The sequence below is a fragment of the Rhinatrema bivittatum genome, chromosome 3 (assembly GCF_901001135.1).
Source record: "Rhinatrema bivittatum chromosome 3, aRhiBiv1.1, whole genome shotgun sequence".
In the NCBI taxonomy this organism is placed as follows: domain Eukaryota; kingdom Metazoa; phylum Chordata; class Amphibia; order Gymnophiona; family Rhinatrematidae; genus Rhinatrema; species Rhinatrema bivittatum.
The window spans coordinates 119,837,880-119,858,437 of NC_042617.1; the positions used below are offsets into that span (position 1 = coordinate 119,837,880).

At 46.6% G+C, this 20,558-nt stretch overlaps 1 protein-coding gene across 6 annotated transcripts in view; it reads left to right on the forward strand.

Moving 5' to 3' along the window:
* Positions 1-20,558, forward strand: part of PELI1 (pellino E3 ubiquitin protein ligase 1) — a 98,289-nt gene that overhangs the window by 64,906 nt on the left and 12,825 nt on the right. For all 6 annotated transcript variants that reach the window (XM_029593645.1, XM_029593648.1, XM_029593650.1 and 3 more), the window contains exons 2-3: positions 7,985-8,130; positions 18,729-18,858. In XM_029593645.1, coding sequence (XP_029449505.1) covers positions 8,060-8,130; positions 18,729-18,858 — 201 coding nt within the window. In that variant the 5' untranslated portion in view covers positions 7,985-8,059. The remainder of the gene's footprint in view (positions 1-7,984; positions 8,131-18,728; positions 18,859-20,558) is intronic.

Here is a 20,558-nt window from a genome sequence, read left to right on the forward strand (position 1 = left end):
ATCCTTCCAAAATCATTTACATAGACTCTGTATGTATGTTCCTTAGAAGGGGTTAAAAAAAAAACCCCAAAAACCTGCAGGGTTTTGTTTTTCTGGACAATTTTTTTTTTTTTCTTAAAGTTAAATTAAACTCAGAATCAGCATACTTGTTGCCATGTTGTCAGTATCTCTGTTGGTGCCATGATGGTATCCCTAGATGCACTTCTTTGATATCTGGGTGCTGCAGTATGGCCCACAGTTTTCCCCCCAAATTGGGCTGCTTTAGAAATTCTGATAGGCAGGATAAAAATGTTTTAAATAAAAAAAAAAAGTACTCTAGCGGGTTTTTTTGCCAACTGCAGGGATATTTTATTTTAGCCTGCAGCTGCCGCCAGTGAGCAAGCCGGAACTTCTCCTTCCTTGTTTACACAGCAGTGATCCTCTCCCCACTCCACCCTGCACTGCTGTTGTGCCCTCCACCACCTCTCCGTGCAAGCGGCTGTAGGAGACATCCGTGCACACACAGCAGAAGGAAGTATGCACAGCAGCTGGCACAGCACAAAGCTGCCTGTTGCTAGAAGCCAAATAGTGATCGCTTCATGATTGTGAACCAACTCGGAAGGATGTGAGGCTATGCAGGAGACCTCCGGTGTGCACCATAGCTTTGCCTCCGTTCCAAATGCAGGCATGAGGCCATGCAATTCAGTTCTTAGGGTGTGTCGGTGAGTCACAAGAAGAGGAGAAGAATTGGGCAGGCAGCTTGCCAAAGCCAAGTTCCTAAACTTGGGCTCCTGGTTTCACTAAGACCCTGAAAAGTGGGTGGCTACAGGGGTGGAGTTAAGGCAGGGCAAAAAATTAAGTGCACATAGTGCTGATTTGCAACACTAGGCATGTAATTTAGGGACGTAAATCTAGGCAAATGACGTGTAATGTCAAGGTTGCAACAGACAAACCTGTTTACATGTGAAACGCTGTACTGCGGCACTCTTCAGATACAGCATGATGATGTCCAATGGTAAAATGAAGTTTCAGTTTTATACTTGAAAGCTGGTATGGCTGGGCAAAGTTTATATACAGGAGGCTATTACATTTAATTTTGGGGCTGCTCCGGTGGCTTAATGGAGTTTGGTTTGATTCCCAATTCAGTTCTTTTGCTCCCCCCGGATCAACCAGGGATGAGTTTGCTGCAAGGGCAGCCTTCAGAGCCTCTGAAGCAACAACAAGTGGCCAGCTGGCTGGAGGGAACCAGGGTCAGGAACCCGTGTCCATTTCATTTATATAAAAGGGACTTATTGCCTGTGCCCTCCAGCGTTCGGGGCAGGTTACAGAAGGTACAATCATAATAAAACAACGAAAGAGCAAAACACATTAAAAAAAGATGTATAGTCAGTACAAATATAAATTAGAGCCTGAATAAAATCAAATTAGGAGGAGGATAGAGAAAATTGGGAGGAACAATAGTGAGAGCATTTAGGGTTCGCATAGATCTTTGAATGCTAGACTAAACGGATAATGCTTTAAGGCTTTCCTGAAGTCCCTAATATTAGATAAGGAGCTCGGGGTGGGTGGGATGGAGTTCCATATAATTGGACCTGCAATGGAGAAAGCCCGTTCATGGGTCACTGCAAGCCTGGTGCTTCTAGGAGAAGGTTCTTGGAGAAGGAATTGATTTTTAGATCTGAGATTACATAAAGGTACATGGAAATGTAGGGTGGCTAGTAACCGTGGGCTTTTACCATTGTATATGAGACTGTGATTTGTGGATATTATTTGATATTGTAGAGGTAACCAGTGCAAGGAAAGTAAAACTGTAGTGTTTTTTGTTAGTTAATAGACGGACGGCTGCGTTTTGTACCAATTGGAGAGGCCTGATGGTAGATTGAGGTAAACAGACATAGAGGGAATTACAGTAGTCGATCCCTGTAAGCATTAATGACTGGAGAACAGTTCTGAAGGCACTTGGTTCGAGTAAAAAAGGCTAAGGGGCCGATGCAATAAAAAGCGCGGAAAGCAGGCGCTGAAAGGGTCGCGCTAGCAAGGAGGCGCTAGGGTCGCTTGCTAATGCAACCCAGCCATGGCTGCCGGTTATGAAGACCGCCAGTAAACTCAGCGTCGGTTTTCATATCCAGCCATCTGCCAGTAATGAAAACAGACGCTGAGTTTACCAGTATCTGTCTTAATAAATCGGTGGTCTGCCGAGGTTGGTTTTTTTGTTTTTTTTGTTTTTTTTGTTTTTTAAGTAAAAAAAAAAAAAAAAAAAAAGTACAGAAAAGGAGTTTTCTCCTTTTCTGTACTTTTTACCTGCTCCAGGCAGGCGTTAATATCTGAGAGCAAAATGTGCGTCTGAAACGCACTCTCTTTTTTTTAATGAGAACATAAGAACATGCCATACTGGGTCAGACCAAGGGTCCATCAAGCCCAGTATCCTGTTTCCAACAGTGGCCAATCCAGGCCATAAGAACCTGGCAAGTACCCAAACACTAAGTCTATTTCATGTTACCGTTGCTAGTAATAGCAGTAGCTATTTCTAAGTCAATTTAATTAATAGCAGGTAATGGACTTCTCCTCCAAGAACGTATCCAATCCATTTTTAAACACAGCTATACTAACTGCACTAACCACGTCCTCTGGCAACAAATTCCAGAGTTTAATTGTGCGTTGAGTGAAGAAGAACTTTCTCCAATTAGTTTTAAATGTGCCACATGCTAACTTCATGGAGTGCCCCCTAGTCTTTCTATTATCTGAAAGACTAAATAACCGATTCACATCTACCCGTTCTAGACCTCTCATGATTTTAAACACCTCTATCATATCCCCCCCCTCAGCCGTCTCTTCTCCAAGCTGAACAGCCCTAACCTCTTCAGCCTTTCCTCATAGGGGAGCTGTTTCATGCCCTTTATCATTTTGGTTGTCTTTCTTTGTACCTTCTCCATCGCAATTATATCTTTAAGATGCGGCGACCAGAATTGTACACAGTATTCAAGGTGAGGTCTCACCATGGAGCGATATAGAGGCATTATGACATCATCTGTTTTATTCACCATTCCCTTTCTAATAATTCCCAACATTCTGTTTGCTTTTTTGACTGCCGCAGCACACTGAGCCGATGATTTCAATGTGTTATCCACTATGATGACTAGATCTCTTTCTTGGGGTGTAGCACCTAATATGGAACCTAGCATTGTGTAACTATAGCAAGGGAGTGAATGAGTAATAGCCTCATTCACATGCATTTGCATGTGATGAGTGCTATCGCATTCACTCCACATGGGACCCGCGTTAAATAGGCGCTAATCCCCCTATTGCATTAGCGCCTATTTAACCCGCGTCTGAGTGCGGGTTATACAGTGCGCTCGGCTGAGTGCAATGTATTGCATCGGCCCCTTAATATTCGTAAGAAGATGTAATTTGTAGTGAGAGGATTTCACGACTGATGTAATGTGTGTTTCATATCTAGCTTGGTGTCAAAAAATGACACCAAGATATCTGGCATGTTGAGATATGTGAATGGTAGTACTGTCAATGGAGATGGGGTTTGGAAAGTCATTGGATGCGGACTGGACTGAGTTGGAGACAGGGATATAAAATGGGGGGAAGCCCAGGTAGCTGCGACTGAAGGCTCAGGATACTGACTAAGCTGGAAGCCCCTCTTCAAAAAAAAAAAAAAAATCTGCTGCTTAATGGGATTGAAATGTTCACATTGAGAACAGGGGTAAGCAAACTTTTTGAGCCACGGTTCTTCCTTACATTCAAGCAGTTGGTTGCCCCCCCCCCCCCCCAATCAAGATGAGTTACTTCACATCTGTATCCATCTATACATCTATCCCTCTCGCTCTGTTGTAGCCACCAGGCAGCCATACTCTGCCATTAACTCAAAGTACCCCTTTTGTTTCTCTTTAAGTAGCTAAAAGGAGCAAGCACAGACACACACATGGGCACGGAGAGGAAAACACTTCTTATCCAGATAGATATCCCATGCCCAGATCAACAGGCAGAGCAAAAGAGAGATCCATCCCAAACTCAGACAGACAGACCCCCACGCTCGGATACAGAAATCCAACACCCAGACAGGCACAAAGCTACAGACACAACCTACTCAACCCAGAGAGGCATAGACTCAACACACCCAGACACAGAGAGAGAGCAGGCAGGCATACTGCATCACAAACAGAGCCGCGCATTTCACACCCAGGTAGACAGACAGTCCCTATATACCATAATGGTAAGGGCTGGCAAATTTTAAAAAAATCGTAGGTTCCAGGCAAAATTTTTTTGAAGCTGAAAAAAACTCCGTCCCACCCTGCCCAACTTTATTTTATTTTTCTTTATGCTGTTTTCACTAATTTTTTTCATATTTTTGTATTTCTCTTTATTTCCTCTTGTTTTGCTTATTTAACATTTGTACACTCCATGCCTTTGCTGTCCTTTCCCCCACCTCCTTATTCTCTCTGACCTCTGTGCCCATTCACCTTCCCAACCTCACCACTTCTTTTCCCCTGGGCAAGCAACGCCTGTGATCTCTCTCTCCCTGGATAGGACCCTGGAAGCAACAGGAACTCTCTTGCCAGGCTGAGGCCTGAGGGTGGAACTCTCATGTCCAGTTCTGCCACAGAGTAAGTAACTCCTTGCCTGGGCCCACCACAGCTAGCTGCTCCAGCCCACCGAAGGAGTTGTATAGCCAAGCCGTGACATTCTTACAATGACGTTACTACATTCTTGCAGTTCCCGCCCTCCTGAGCTTGCGGTGCCTCCATACCATCAAGACTTGACAGCATAGACTTTGGGTTTTTTTCTTCCCTGATTGGGTAGCTAGCATGCCTCACCTCAGGATCATTCATGCCCTCCTCTCCCACCCAGTTTGCTCACCCCTGATCTAGAAAATGTCCAATTACATTTTTTGTAAAAATCACCATAATCACAAAAATGTATTTCTAATTTAAATATCCAAGTTTATAGTGTGCACTTGTGACCCTTTCCTCAGTCCAGTTTGACCTGACCAAGTCAAAGGATGCTGTCTAGTTCCTACTTAGCTAACATAAGAACATGCCTTGGGTCAGACCAAGGGTCCATCAAGCCCAGCATCCTGTTTCCAACAGTGGCCAATCCAGGCCATAAGAACCCAGTTTTCCTCTTTTTAATCATGTCTCGTTTTTATTAGTTGCAAACCAAATTTCCAAAAGTAAAGTGGATTGACTTAGTTCATTGTGTCTTCTTTCGATCAGTCTTGGCCCTTCCTGGCTTGGGCCTCTTGTGTACGGATTCCTTTCGCACAGGCATATCATATTGTTTGGTTGCTGCTGTTGCTGAACACTGCTTCCTTCTGGGAATCTCCTTCCAACTGTTCTCTTCCTTTAGGCCCCTGGAGGAAATGGGAAAAAGATGCTGTAGACAAGAGGTCATGAAATGATCTCCAAGGGGGTAGACGGAGGAGAATCTTCAGGAAATATATTGTGGTGGACGAATGGAATGCCTTCTTGGAGTGAGCTTTGGTAGCTGAAACAGTGGAAGAGTCTGAGTGTCTGGGATAAGCAGACTCGTCTAGGTGCGAGAGCATTTTATGTTGCTGCTCCAGAACTTTGGAACACCTTATTTGCAAATTTACAGCTTATATGCCCAAAGCAGTTCAAATAATTTTTAAAGACACTTTTATTTATACTGCAATTTTATCTTAAGCTTCATCTGGGTTTTATGTATTTTGACTGATGGTCTTTTTTTGTACTGACTGTATTATTTTATTAGTGTGCCACCCATTTTTATTGTATATGTTTACTTGTAAATCGCCTAGACTCTGTGCATCAGGTGATACTGACGTTTTAATAAAGATAAAGCTAAAAGTGAGGAGAGCAGAAAGCAAAGAAATGTATATGAAAAGTTAGTAGTCCTAATGGTAACACAGGCATCCATGTGGCCGGGATGGCAACTGGATCTGTCTGGCAGGCTGCATGTTTTCTAATTCACTAGAGTCCATGAGAGTACTCGTGAAGCTGAATCTGCAGGGAACCTAGGAGGCAGGATGTTGCTAAGCTGTTTAGATTATTACAGAGCTCTGTTTTTAGACAGGAAATGTGGGGTGCTACAGAGAACTAGGTGGGTATCTTGTATGCCCTTTGATCCAAGATAGTAGAGAACAAAGAAAGAAGATGAGAAGACTTTCCTGGATAAAGGAGGTGGTCACACTCTGTGGCTAGCAGCTGGGATGTATCCTTAGCAATGGAGACAGAATAACTGGACAAGCTGGGTGGGCCAGATAGGCTTCGCTTCTACTGTCCTTTACTATCAGGTCAATACAGTAAAGTGGGGCCGCTGTTACCCCGCTCCTAACCCGCTTTCTACTCAATTTCCGGCCGCGTTAGCCCTTCCTGCGATACACAATCCCCTTTAACCGATTCTTACCGCCTCTTTAAATCACCGGGAAACCCCTTCCGCCCGCGATCGAACTAGCTATTCCCTCCCATACAGTAACGCGCGCCCCAACTATCGCTTTTTTACCCTGCCATTTTGCCATGCGTTTAACCTGCTAACTTACCGCCTACCCTTACCCCTGCGTTAGAGGCAGGAGTAAGGGTAGGCGGCAAACTTACCCCCAGCCCCCACTCACCTGCCCTGGCCGCGTCAATGGGTGCTGGTCTCCGGGGCAGCCCCAGACCTCTCCCCCCTCCTCCCGAAGCAACGAAAGCGGAAAAAATCAAAAAAGCCAAAAAAAAAAAAAAGCAACGAAGTGGACAATTCTCCTACGCTCGGGATTGCCAGTCCTCTCTCCCCTCCTCCTGAAGCAAGGCGTGAAAAGCAGCCTTGCTTCGGGAGGAGGGGAGAGGGGACTGGCAGTGTAAAGCAACGACTTACTTTTTTCACAGCCCTCCTCCGGAGACAGACATTGACAGAGACAGAGCGCGGCTCCCCTGCCTCCCGGAGGCGAAGATGGATGCCTGCACGGGCGAAAGCGGCCCCTGTGCGTGCAATTGGGCCGCTCAAGGCCTGACGTCACGACATACGACGTTTGGTGTCACGACATGTGACGTCACGTCTTGAGCGGCCCAATTGCACGCACAGGGGCCGCTTTCGCCCGTGCAGGCATCCGTCTTCACCGGGAGGCAGGGGAGCCGCGATCCGTCTCTGCCGATGTCTGTCTCCGGAGGAGGGCTGTGAAAAAAGTAAGTCGTTGCTTTACACTGCCAGTCCCCTCTCCCCTCCTCCTGAAGCAAGGCTGCTTTTCGCACCTTGCTTCAGGAGGAGGGGAGAGAGGACTGGCAATCTCGAGCGTAGGAGAACTGTCCACTTACTGGTACCTGTCATTTGAAATGACAGATACCAGCGTGTCCGTGAAGCGTTAGGCCAGCGCACCCAGGATACTGTATAGCGCTCTATCCAGTAAAATGGGTTGCGCGGGCCTAACGCTTCACGGACGCTTCTTGGATGCGGCTTGCATTTGCAAGCAATTTAAATACAGTATCGCGCGGTAGGTGATCCGGAATGTGCGTGCGGCAACCGCGGGTTCGCCCAGCACTAACGCAGCTCTTCCTACCGCTCCTTACTGTATTGGCCTGTATGTTGGGTGAAGCCCTGCTTTCCCCCCCCCCCCCCCCCCCCCCCCACCAACCTTCTCTTTCTCAGGGCTCTGTTACAAGAACCCTCTCTTTTCTTTCTCTAATTGTATTCACAGGTGCTTTTCTTTTGTTCTTGGGGGCTCTGCTGCCTCAGTATTCCTGGCTTGCTTGGCTCCTTTCCTTGTACCTCTTCCATGGGACGTGGACTCCTCACAGCACCTCATCACATTTGTTTTTTTTAATTGATACTGAATATAAAAGTCAAAAAGGTCTGGTTTGAGAAGTGTAAATGGGTTGGTGAATTGAGATGATAAGATTTGAAGCATCAGGATTAAACATTTCTGCATGGTTTAGCCACACGGTCTATTTACCTATGTATTTTGATTGATGCAGTCGATTTTAACCTTGTTTGACCTTTTATACTGAGTTCCACTTTTTTTTTTTTTTTTTGACACTTGCAGAAAAAACAATGAAAAAAGGGTGCCAAGACTCTTGACCAGAGAACGGTGAATAGCAGGAAAGCAAAAGCCAGGCTCATGTTTTCTCCTGATCAGGAAAATCACCCTGCCAAAGCTCCTGTCAAGTATGGTGAACTCATTGTATTAGGGTAAGTGCCACAAGAGGTTGGGAGGAACACATATCCAGGAGGGGAATATTTCAAATGTTTGAAAGTTCTGCAGAAGAATTCAGATTTTTAGTGAACAGTTTGTCTTCACTTGAATGTAAAAAAAATAAAAATAATAATAATAAAAAGCTTTTAGCTCTGTTCTGTCAGGTTGATTTGAAGAACCATCATGTTTTTGATATGTTTACCATTCACTGTGCCAAGAAGCCCCAGTAGTTTGCCAAAGGGAAAAATAAGATTTTTTTTTTTTTAATGTTTCTTATTTTTAGTGTTCTCCTAAGACAAGCAGGATGGTGGTCCTCACACGTGGGTGACATCATCGGATGGAGCCCGGCACAGAAAACTTAGATCAACGTTTCTGGAACTTTGATATACCCAGCATGCCCTAGTTCACGCGGGATCCCTCTTCAGTCTTTTTTTTTTTTTTTTTTTTTCCTGTGGAGCTTTCGCCTAATGGGAGAGTGAGCTTGTAGCTTTTCTCTTGAAATTGCCTTGAAAACTTTTCACTGTCCTGTTTAGGTTTTTTTGTGTAAATTCATCAATCGCGGGTCCCTCTCTGTTCTCTCTAGTTTCCCCAGTCAGGTTTTTCGGCGATTTGGTAAGACTCAGTTCGCTTCTATTCCCCCTCCTGTGGTGGCGGTGCCTCGTTGCCTGCCGGTGTCAACCGCCCTCTGCCGCCATTTTCATTTTCACTTTTTTCGTTCGTCATGGCCTCGTCTGGATTCCGTTGGTGCAACCAGTGTTCAAGGACCATGTCCATTACGGACCTCCATGAGGTGTGTCTCCTCTACCTGGGGACATCACACAATGTCTGGGGTTGCTGCATGTGTGCCCAGATGACACCCAAGGGATGTCATGCTCAGTTCGACAAGATGAAGATCTTCAGGTCAAGGAAGTCTGAGATATCTGCATCAGCAGCATTGGCACCATTGGTCCTGAGAACCGCACTGATGGACACCAAGGCATCGGCAGGGCCAACGGTCCCGTCAGTAGTTAAGGAGCCCCAGAGACCAGCCCCTGTCGGTCTCTTCCAAGTTGAGGAGGTTGGGTTTGTCAGCATCGACCTCTGCACTGGGGAAAGACAGAGCAAAGCACCAAGGGAAGCCAAGGAAACATTGGCATCTGTCACCCTCTATGCACGGAGCAGGGCTTTAGGAAGGTGCCGGCACCTGCTATGATTCCCCCCAAAGCAACCCCGTGGTGAGAAGTGCCCATCCTACATCGAAGCCGGGGTCCTTGATGGTCTCCATCAGTCCTGGTGCCAGTTGCCAATCCACCTTGGGCCTCCAAGAAAGACTTGGCCACCCCTGCCTCCCAGTCTGTTTTGGCATCTGCAGCTTTTGAGGAGGAGCTGGAGTGCAGAGTCCAGCTGGTGGTCCAGCGGGCTTTGTAGAGCATCGAACTAACGGCACCAACGATGCCGGTGCTGGCACTCATCATGCTGGAAAAGCTCAACGTGCTTATCAGTGTGTTACTGGCCTAGTTGGCATCTGTTCCCAGGAGGCCGTCAATGCTCGTAGGGGCACTGATGCTTTCCCCGACTGATACAATGCTTGTTGCCAGATTCTCAGAGGAGGAAGCTCCATTGAGGCTAGCAGAGACACTGAGGCCTGCAACACCCCCCCCCCCCCCCCCCCTGTCCAGCTTTGCCGTGGCTGGCACTGGTGCTACCATTGCCCTCGCCTTTAGACGAAGGCTGAGCACCCAGGGCCACATCCCCTGTAGACTACAGTGAGAAGGAGACTCCGTATGACCTCTGGGGGGGGGGGGATGACACTGCAGAATCCTCCTCAGAGGACTCTGAGGGTCTCCCTTCACAACCATTCCCTCCAGAGGACCTGACTTTTGCAGGCTTTGTACAGGTGATGGTGAGGCCATCCCTTTTCAGTTAATGATGGAGGAGGATGCCAGTCATAAGATGCTGGAAATCCTCCAGTTCGTGGAGGCCCCTAAAAAGATCATGGCATTCCCAGTGCACAAGATCTTTAGAGTTGCTGCTGAGGATCTGGGAGCCACCCCCTAACAGTACCTCCTGTTTAACAGGAAGGCTGATGGGGTTAACCTCATCCAACAAGCTACCGGATTCGAGAAGTCAGCTGCCATGCCAGTTGGTAGTGTTTGAATCTGCTCTCAAGAAGGAAAGCGCTCTTGGACCCATGCCTCGGCGCCCACAGGGAAGGATCATAGAGCGATGGACGCTCTTGGGAGGAAAGTGTTCCAAGGGGCCATGCTTATTGCCTGCATTGCTTCTTACCAGTGCTTTGTGAGCCAATACTTTTGCAACCTCTGGAAATAGGTGCTAGAGGTGGCCAAGCAATTGCCTCAACAGCAGCAAGACCCCCTCTTTTCGCTGGTGCATCAGGGCCTGGAGTGTGGAAAACACGAGGTTCGTTCAACCTACAATGTTTTCGAGACGGCAGTGAAAGTTTCTGCAGCAGGAATCAGCGCCTGCAGAATGGCATGGCTGTGGGCCTCGGATCTCTGACCGGAGGTACATGAAAGACTTGCTGACCTGTTGTACACAGGAGAGAATCTATTCAGAGATAAGGTGAGGGACGCGGTGGCCCAATTGCAGGATCACCATGAGACCCTCCAACAACTCTCTGCCAGCACTTCAGACCCACTCTCCTCAGCCAGGAGGTCCGTGAGGCAGGGTCAGAGGAAGTCTTTCTACCACCAGAGGAAGTACTATCCTCCAGCCCCTCACTCCCATTCGTAGAGGGTGAGTGCACGGGCCAAGAGCTCCCAAGCCCCAGTCTGCTTCCCAGCCAAATCCTGGGATGGGGTTTTGACTGGATTGCGGGGAGTATTAGCCAGTCACATGTTCCTGAGATGCTGGAACCCCCAGTTGGGGGCAGGCTATGGTTCTTTGTGGATCCGGTGGCCCAGTTTAATCTTGGACCAGTGGGTGTTGTCCATTGTCTGTCAAGGGTACCAATTAAACCTACTGGGTGTCCTGCCAAATTGCCCCCCTGTGCCCATTTTGGGGGCCAGTAGTGCATCAGGAGGTACTGCTTCAGGAGCTTTCCACCTTCTTAACGGTCAGCGTGGTTGAGCCTGTCCCACCAGGGCAAAGAGGGCAGGGATTCTACTCCTGATACTTCCTGATTCCAAAGAGAATAGGGGGACTCCATCCCATCCTAGACCTAAGGGCCTTGAACAGATTTCTCAAAAAAGAAAAGTTCAAGATGGTTTCCCTGGGCACCCTGATTCCCCTTCTGAAAAAAGGGGACTGGCTATGCTCCCTCGATTTAAAGGACACAAACACTCACATCGAGATCTTCCTGGTCACAGGAAGTATCTCAGATTTGTGGTGGGAAAACAGCACTTCCAGTACACAGTGTTATGTTAGGGCTAGCATCAGCCCCCACATGTCTTTACAAAATGTCTGGCCATGGTAGGGGCGCACCTCCGCAGACTTGGGAATGCATGTTTCCCCTCACTTGGACGATTGGCTGGTCAAAAGCACCTCTCAAGCAGGGTCATTCGGTCCATGCTCTTGACCATCTGGGTGTTGGAGTCACTATGGTTCGTCATTAACTATCCAAAATCCCATCTCAGCCAGTCACCTCGATTGGACTTCATAGGAGCCCTGCTAGACACAGCTCAGGCAAAAGCCTTCCTGCCGCAAATCCAGGGCGGTCACTTTGGTGTCCAGAGTGGTGGTAACTCAACATAGCCAACAGATTTCAGCTCAGCACATGTTGAGGCTCTCGGGCCATATGGCTGAAACTGTCCATGTCACGCCCTTGGCACGCTTACACATGCGCAGAGCCCAATGGACCCGGAGGTCGCAGTGGCGCCAGGCCATGAAAAACCTCTGGCCATGCATCCGACTCACTCAGCCTCTCCGGGACTCTTTGTCCTGGTGGCTGGCTTTCTTGAATTTGGAACGGCGAATATTTTTCCAAAATCCCCCTACCCAAATTGTCCTAACCATGCTGTGTCCACCTTGGGATGGGGAGCTCAAGTAGAGGGACTCTGCACCCAGGGCTTATGGTCTGCCCAGGAAGCATGGTGCCAAATCGACTTCCTGGAGCTACAGGCGGTCAGGTACGCGCTGGCCTTTCAGAGATTGGCTGTCCAGCAAGATTGTCCTGATACAGACAACCAAGTTGCTGTGTGGTATGTCAACAAGCAGGGAGGCATAGGGTCTTACCTACTGTGCTTGGAAGCAGTCCAGATCTGGTCCTGGGGCTGGACCCATGGTATGGTACTCAGGGCCATGTATCTGGCAGGAACGGAGAATGTGATAGCGTCAGGCTGACTTGTGCCTTCAAACCCCGCGAGTGGTCTCTGGACCAGGGAATAGCGAACTGGATCTTCCACCTCTGAGGCAGCCCAGATGTGGACTTGTTCATGTCCCCCTGCATCAGGAAGGTGACTCTGTTCTGCACCTTGTACAGGTCTGACAGCAAACCAGCCTCAGAAGCCTTTGTCCACCATTAGAGCAGTGGACTTCTGTACGCATATCCTCTGATTCCTCAAGACACGAAGACTCTCTTGAAGCTTCATGAGGACCAAGGGACTATGTTCCTCATAGCCCCTCATTGGCTGAGGCAGATTTGGTTTCCACTCCTTCGGGAGTTGTCCATTCAGAAATTGATCAATCTGGGGACTTCCCCAAATCTCATCACACAAGATCAGGGCAGGCTGCAGCATCCCAACCTCCAGGCCCTGACACTCACAGCCTGGATGTTGAGAGGTTGATCCTGCAGCCACTTGATCTTTCTGAAGATGTGTCTTGGGTCCTAGTAGCTTTCCAGAAAACCTTCCACTAGAAAGTCCTACAGACTGAAATGGAAGAGATTTTCTGTGTGGTGTGAGCAGAAGTCCCTAGATCCGTTCTCCTGCCCAATGCAAAAGCTGCTTGACTACCTTCTACACCTATCAGAGACTGGCTTGAAAACCAATCCTGTTAGTTCATCTCCGTCTAATTGGTGCATTACCACCAAGGTGTAGATGGTACGCCCATCTTTGTACAGCCTATAGTTGTAAGTTTCATGCAGAGCCTGCTTCAATTGAAGCCTCCCACTGTGTCTTGGGTCCTCAACGTGATGTTAGCTCAGCTGATAAAAGCTCCTTTAGAGCTGCTGCATTCCTGTAACCTGAAGTACCTGACCTGGAAGGTCATATTTTGAGTGGCGGTCACTTCAGCGTCAGGGTCTCTGAGCTTCCAGGCCTTAGTGACTTATCCACCTTATACCAAGTTTTATCATGATAGGGTGGTCTTGCATATGCATCCTAAGTTCCTGCTTAAGGTAGTGACGGATTTCCATCTTAACCAGTCAATAGTCCTGCCAACATCCTAGGCCTCATTCGCACCAAGGCTAGTGAGCCCTGCACAGTTTGGATTGCAAGAAAGCCTTCTGTCTGAAGCAGACAGAAGCCCATAGATAGCCCACCCATCTTTTTATTTCTTTTGATAAGAATAGGTTAGGAGTTGCTGTTGACAAACAGACGCAGTCTGCTAGCCAACTGGAAAGTGTCTTCTGTTATGCAGGCAGGACTGCATCTTGAGAGTCATGTCAAGGCTCATTCTCTCAGAACCATGGCAACGTTGGTGACCCACTTGTGAGCAGTTCCCGTGGAAGAGATCTGCAGAGCTGCGACATGGAGTTCTCTCCACACATTCGCATCTCACTAATGTCTGGATAGAGATCGTCGATGTTGACAGGTTCATCCAGTCTGTCCTCCGGAATCTCTTTGAGGTGTAGAACCCAACTGTCTCTGCCTAGGGCCCATTGTTTGGATTCAGGCTGTCTCCCCCTCTACTACCAACAGCACTGTGGTGGTTGTGCTCATTGGCACCGAGTTGGTGCTTTTTGGTCCCCTTTTGTGTTGGGGAGCAGCCTGTAGCTAGGAATACACTCATGTGTGAGGACTATCATCCTGCTTGTCCTAGGAGAAAGCAGAGTTGCTTACCTGTAACAGGTGTTGTCCTAGAACAGCAGGATGTTAGTCCTCATGAAACCTACTTGCCACCCTGTGGGGTTAGGTTTCTCCTATTTTTGTTTTTTATCTTAATTCTGTGTTACGAGACTGAAGAGGGACCCCCATGTGGACGTGGATTAGAACATTTTGGGCATGCTCAGTCAAAGTTCCAGAAAATTTCACATAAGTTTTTTCCAGGCCGGGCTCCATCTGATGATGTCGCCCAAGTGTGAGGACTAACATCCTGCTGTCCTAGGAGAACACCTGTTATGGGTAAGCAACTCTGCTTTATCCTCTGTAAACAGCTACTTTGTAACTCAAAAGCCAAATTGTCATATGAATTTTATAGACATTTCTTTGCATTTTATAAACCAGTAGCTGGCTAGGGGGATAGGGACAGAGAATGGCAGGTTATTTGGATAAGAAAGGTTGAAGATGACCTGGTTTTCTGGGGGAGGAGGGGCTTGGCTGGCTGGGGAAGGTGGAAAGAAAACTGGTGGGGATGAGCTGGAGGAAGGGAAGAGAGAAAAGTGTGTGTGGGTGGGTGCAAATAGGCTGGGGAACAAGGGCAGTGAGGTTGGGAAAGGAAGACAGGGGTGGGGTGGGGATGAGTTGTCTATTGCTTTATGGCTAAGGTTTCTGATTTTTGGGGATTTAAATTTGGCAATCCAGGAGCCTGAGAGAGGCACACACATGCCAGCAGCTGACTTCTTGTAGCTGCTGGCATTTATGGCAACAACCAGAAACTCCGCTGTGTTGCTGCAAGTATTGGCAGCTGCAAGAAGTCAGCAGTCTGTGAAGTGGCAAATTAAAATGCCCAAAAAATAGTAGCCCTGGTGGTTATGCACTATTATGTACCTGGGGAAATTGTGCACCAAAACTTTAAACATTGCATCTTTGAGAAATAATTACGGTACATTTATGTTGTATTATGTTGTTATGACAGAGAGAATCCAAAACTTTAAATTGTTTTGGCTCCAAATTCTCCCAGGAGTAGAATCCTTATATTCTTCTGCTTTACAAATGTGACCTGCTCAGCCTCCAGAGAATAGCTCACTAGTGTAGTGTTTCTTTGCTGATGCAGAGCAATAAAAGCCAGCCCCCATCTGCGCTCTCGCCTAGAGGGCAGCTGTAATTTCAGACTAAACAAAGGAAGCCACAGGAAGAAGAGTCCCAAGGGGATGACTTGCATAAGTCAGATACTTTTTAGGCTCTACAGGGCAGGGTTAACATGACCCCAGCCTGCTCTGCTACACAGCTCCACATAACCAAAATACTCTGCTTGACCTCGGCATTAGGAGCCTAGCTCTGGCCTTTTATGCAACCGGGCACTGAGACTTTATTTAACAGAAGAGTTGGAGCTGGCCATTCAAGGGTGCACAGAAAGAGATGAGGGGCAAGAGGCAGGGAGAAGCCTACAGTTAGGGTAAGACACCTGACAGTACAGCAGATTGGCACAAATGGGCAGACTAGGTAGGCTAAGTTGTCCTTATCTGTTTAAGTAATTGATGTAAATGGGCAGAATAGATAGGGCATATGGGCTTTTTCTGCCTTGCGTTTCTGCTATGTAATCATCTATGTTTCTGTGATTGGTCAACTTAGTGCGCTTCTTTGGGAAAATCCTGGTTCACAGCCAGTGTACAGCTGCGGGGAAGGTTTTGATTAGGTGATCTACGTGATCTGCTTTTGTGTGAACGGCTGTACCACAGTGGTCACAATTCCCCTTTCACATGATGCATTCACTACATGGGTGCCCTATGGATTAAATCCCATGTCCACCAAAGCTCTCTGCATGCTCTGTGCAAGTCTTCACAGGAAAACAATTTGGCTCCAGAGTGCACAAAGGTTGCCTAAGTGTCTAAAATATAATAAGCAAAAAAAAAAAAGTAAAAGAAAAGCAAAAAATATACAAAATAGGAGCAGCAACAAAGAACAAAAAAATAAAATGGCGTAGAAAAGTTTCCTTTGCTCCTAAAAATTTCTGTTTTCTAAATATATTTCCATCCCTGAAAACTACATTTGATATTAAGAACTGTAATTTAATAGTTGCTGTAAGATAAGGCAGTAGTTTTCATTCTTTTTTTCTGTCTAGAAACACCTGACAGATGATGCTCACGAGGCCAAATGTAAACATATGTGCAGCATCTACAGGAATCCTCTGTACCCCTCACCCAACAATGGGTGCAGAGGAAAACTAGGACATTTCTCCATACAACTCGCCATATGATAAAGATATTCTGATTTTGTTGTCATCTCTGTAACAGCAACACAAACTCCTCTACTACCAAGTGCATTGTAAAATACAAAACCTGAAAAGGAAAAAAAATATTCTGCACATATGTAACAAACCTGCCATACCATAACACGAACTTCAAGGACTCAAACAGCAATAACCTTCTCTATGAAAAGGCAACAGAGTACCACCCATTGAGAAAATACAACAAATAACACTGATGCAAATGCCTACATGCTAGAAAAATACGTCCCCTAGATCACACACACATAGAACCGGTAGATATAGTATACTTGGATATAGTATACTTGGATTTTCAGAAGGCGTTTGACAAAGTTCCTCATGAGAGGCTTCTAGGAAAAGTAAAAAGTCATGGGATAGGTGGCGATGTCCTTTCGTGGATTGCAAACTGGCTAAAAGACAGGAAACAGAGAGTAGGATTAAATGGGCAATTTTCTCAGTGGAAGGGAATGGGCAGTGGAGTGCCTCAGGGATCTGTATTGGGACCCTTACTGTTCAATATATTTATAAATGATCTGGAAAGAAATACGACGAGTGAGATAATCAAATTTGCAGATGACACAAAATTGTTCAGAGTAGTTAAATCACAAGCAGATTGTGATAAATTGCAGGAAGACCTTGGGAGACTGGAAAATTGGGCATCCAAATGGCAGATGAAATTTAATGTGGATAAGTGCAAGGTGATGCATATAGGGAAAAATAACCCATGCTATAATTACACAATGTTGGGTTCCATATTAGGTGCTACAACCCAAGTAAGAGATCTAGGCGTCATAGTGGATAACACATTGAAATCGTTGGTGCAGTGTGCTGCAGCAGTCAAAAAAGCAAACAGAATGTTGGGAATTATTAGAAAAGGAATGATGAATAAAAGGAAAATGTCATAATGCCTCTGTATCGCTCCATGGTGAGACCGCACCTTGAATACACTGTACAATTCTGGTCGCCGCATCTCAAAAAAGATATAATTGCAATGGAGAAGGTACAGAGAAGGGCAACCAAAATGATAAAGGGGATAGAACAACTCCCCTATGAGGAAAGACTAAAGAGGTTAGGACTTTTCAGCTTGGAGAAGAGACGACTGAGGGGGGATATGATAGAGATGTTTAAAATCATGAGAGGTCTAGAACGGGTAGATGTGAATCGGTTATTTACACTTTTGGATAGTAGAAAGACTAGGGGGCACACCATGAAGTTAGCATGGGGCACATTTAAAACTAATCGGAGAAAGTTCTTTTTTACTCAACGCACAATTAAACTCTGGAATTTGTTGCCAGAGAATGTGGTTCGTGCAGTTAGTATAGCTGTGTTTAAAAAAGGATTGGATAAGTTCTTGGAGGAGAAGTCCATTAACTGCTATTAAGTTCACTTAGAGAATAGCCACTGCCATTAGCAATGGTAACATGGAATAGACTTAGTTTTTGGGTACTTGCCAGGTTCTTATGGCCTGGATTGGCCACTATTGGAAACAGGATGCTGGGCTTGATGGACCCTTGGTCTGACCCAGTATGGCATGTTCTTATGTTCTTATGTTCTTAGAATAGACCTTCACCAAATACAGAATAAAAGACCACAAATTACAAATGTGGAAACAGAAACTGGAATGGAAACCTCAAAAAGCTACTCTGCATGCAGTGCAGAACTGGAGAGCTAGAAACAGAAATACATTTCCTCCTACACTAAGCAAAGTATAAAGATAGAAGAAATACACATTCCCAAAACTAACATAAAACTCCCCATCCATGAACCCCCCTCACCCTCATTTCTTCCAGTTAGTCCCTTTCAATCACCCCCATCACACTCGCATCCCTACCCAACATTCCTGTCCCCCCACCTCGTCATCCCAATGCTCCCTTTCTCCCCTGCTAGACTCTTCCTACCCCTTCCTGTTCATCTCCCCCCCCCCCCCCCCACACACACACACACACTCTCTCACATCTCTCTCTGCCCAGTATCTCCAATATCCCTTCCCCCACTGTGACTGAGTGAAGAAAGCATCAACAGCATCGCTTCCAGTCCCATCAGGGGAAGATAAAGTTGGTGTCCTGTTGGGCCCAGAAAAGCAGAGGTTGACAATTCCTTGTGTTAATTAGAACTTTTTTTTTTTTTAATTACTAAAGTACCCAAAATTGTGAAATTCTTGTTTGTTGATTTTCCTGTTGTATGAAAGAGAGTGCATAAGTTTGGACTGATGGAGCCATTTTCCTATAGGTATGCTCATCTGACACACACCTCTCCCAAACCCGTGTGCAGTGAGAAAGTACCCTGTGTAGTAATTTGCTATATGGTATAAAAACAGTAGGGTGAATATTTTACTTTGGCTACAGTAATGAACAAAGACTTCATAATTGTGTCAGAATCTTGTCTTCACCCAAGCTCTCTTCTTGTACAGGTACAATGGCTCCTTGCCCAACGGAGACAGAGGGAGAAGAAAAAGCAGGTTTGCTTTGTATAAAAGGCTTAAGGCAAATGGGGTGAAGCCGAGCACGGTTCACATTGCCTGCACCCCTCAAGCAGCAAAGGTGAGCTCCTCTTCTCCTGCAGTGAGAAATGGAGAAGTGTGGATGATTACTGGAATTCTCTGTTCTTGAAGACTGTTAGAGACTTGATGCATGGCATCCTTTAGAAAGTATAAAGAGGGTCATTCTCCAAGGACAAAACAGGATGGCAGTTCTGTCAAATGGGTTGACATCATCAGACGGAACCCGGCACGGAAAACTTATCTCAAAGTTTCTAGCACTTTGACTGATCCTTATAGCCCCTCATTGGCTGAGTCAGGTCTGGTTTCCTCTCCTCAGGGAGATGTCCATTCAGAAACCGATCAGGCTAGGGACTTCCCCAGATCTCATCACCTAGGATCGAGGTCTGTTGTGCCATCCCAATCTCCCGGCTCTGTCGCTCACAGCCTGGATGTTGAGAGGTTGATACTGCAACTACTCGATCTCTGAGGATGTGTCTTGTGTTCTAGTGGCTTCCAGAAAGCCTTCCACTAGAAAATCCTATGGACTGAAGTAGAGGAGGATTTCCATGTGGTGTGAGCAGAAGGCCCTAGATACTTTTTCCTGCTCCACACAAAAACTGCTTAACCACCTTCTACACTTACCGGAAACTGGCTTGAAAACCAACTCCATTAGAGTTCATAATTGTAGATGGTACACCCATCTTTGTACAGCCTATAGTAGTATGGTTCATGCGGGGCCTGCTTCAGCTGAAGTCTCTCCTAAGGCCTCCCGCTGTGTCTTAGAACCTCAACATGCTGTTAGCTCAGCTGATGAAAGTTACCTTTGAGCCGCTGCACTCCTGTGATCTGAAATACCTGACCTGGAAGGTCATATTTTTGGTGGCAGTCACTTCAGCTCACAGGGTCAGCATGCTCCAGGCATTAGTGGCTTATCCAACTTACACTAAGTTTTCTCATGACAGGGTGGTCTTACGCACGCACCATAAGTTCCTGTCTAAGGTGGTGTTGGATTTCCATCTTAACCAGTCCATTGTCCTTCCAACATTCCTTTCCAGGCTTGCACCAAAGCAAGCAAGCTCTGCATAGTTTGGACTGCAAAATAGCCTTGTCCTATCTAGAGTGGACAGAATCCCATTGACAGCCACTTAACCTTTTGCTCCTTTGAATAGGAATAAGTTGGGCATTGCTGATGCCAAGCAGACACTTTTTTCAATTGGCTAGCAGACTGCATCGCCTTCTGTTATGCCTGGGTGGGACTACATCTTGGGGGTCATGTGAAGGCTCACTTTATTCGAGCCATGGCAGAACTGGGCCCACTTGTGAACAGTTTCCATAGAGGATATCTGCAGACCTGTGACAGGCAGAGAACTGCATACATTTACATCACATTATTGTTTGGATAGGGATGGCCAACATGACAGCAGGTTTGGCCAATGTGTCCGTCAGAACTTGTTTGAGGTGTAGGACCCAACTGTGTTCCTGCCTAGGGCTTGTAGTTGTTCAGGCAGCTGCCTCCCCACCCCCACCCTCCGTTATCAACACAACTGGTGGTGGTGTGCCCGTTGGCACTTATTTTGGTGTTTGGTCCCCTTTTATGTGGGGGCAGCAGCCTGTAACAGGGATTAACCCATATGTGAGTACTGCCATCCTGCTTTTCCTTGGAGAAAGAGTTGCTTACCTGTAACAGGTGTTCTCCGAGGGAAGCAGGATGTCTGTCCTCACAAACCCACCCACCACCCCTTGGAATTGGATTTCCACCTC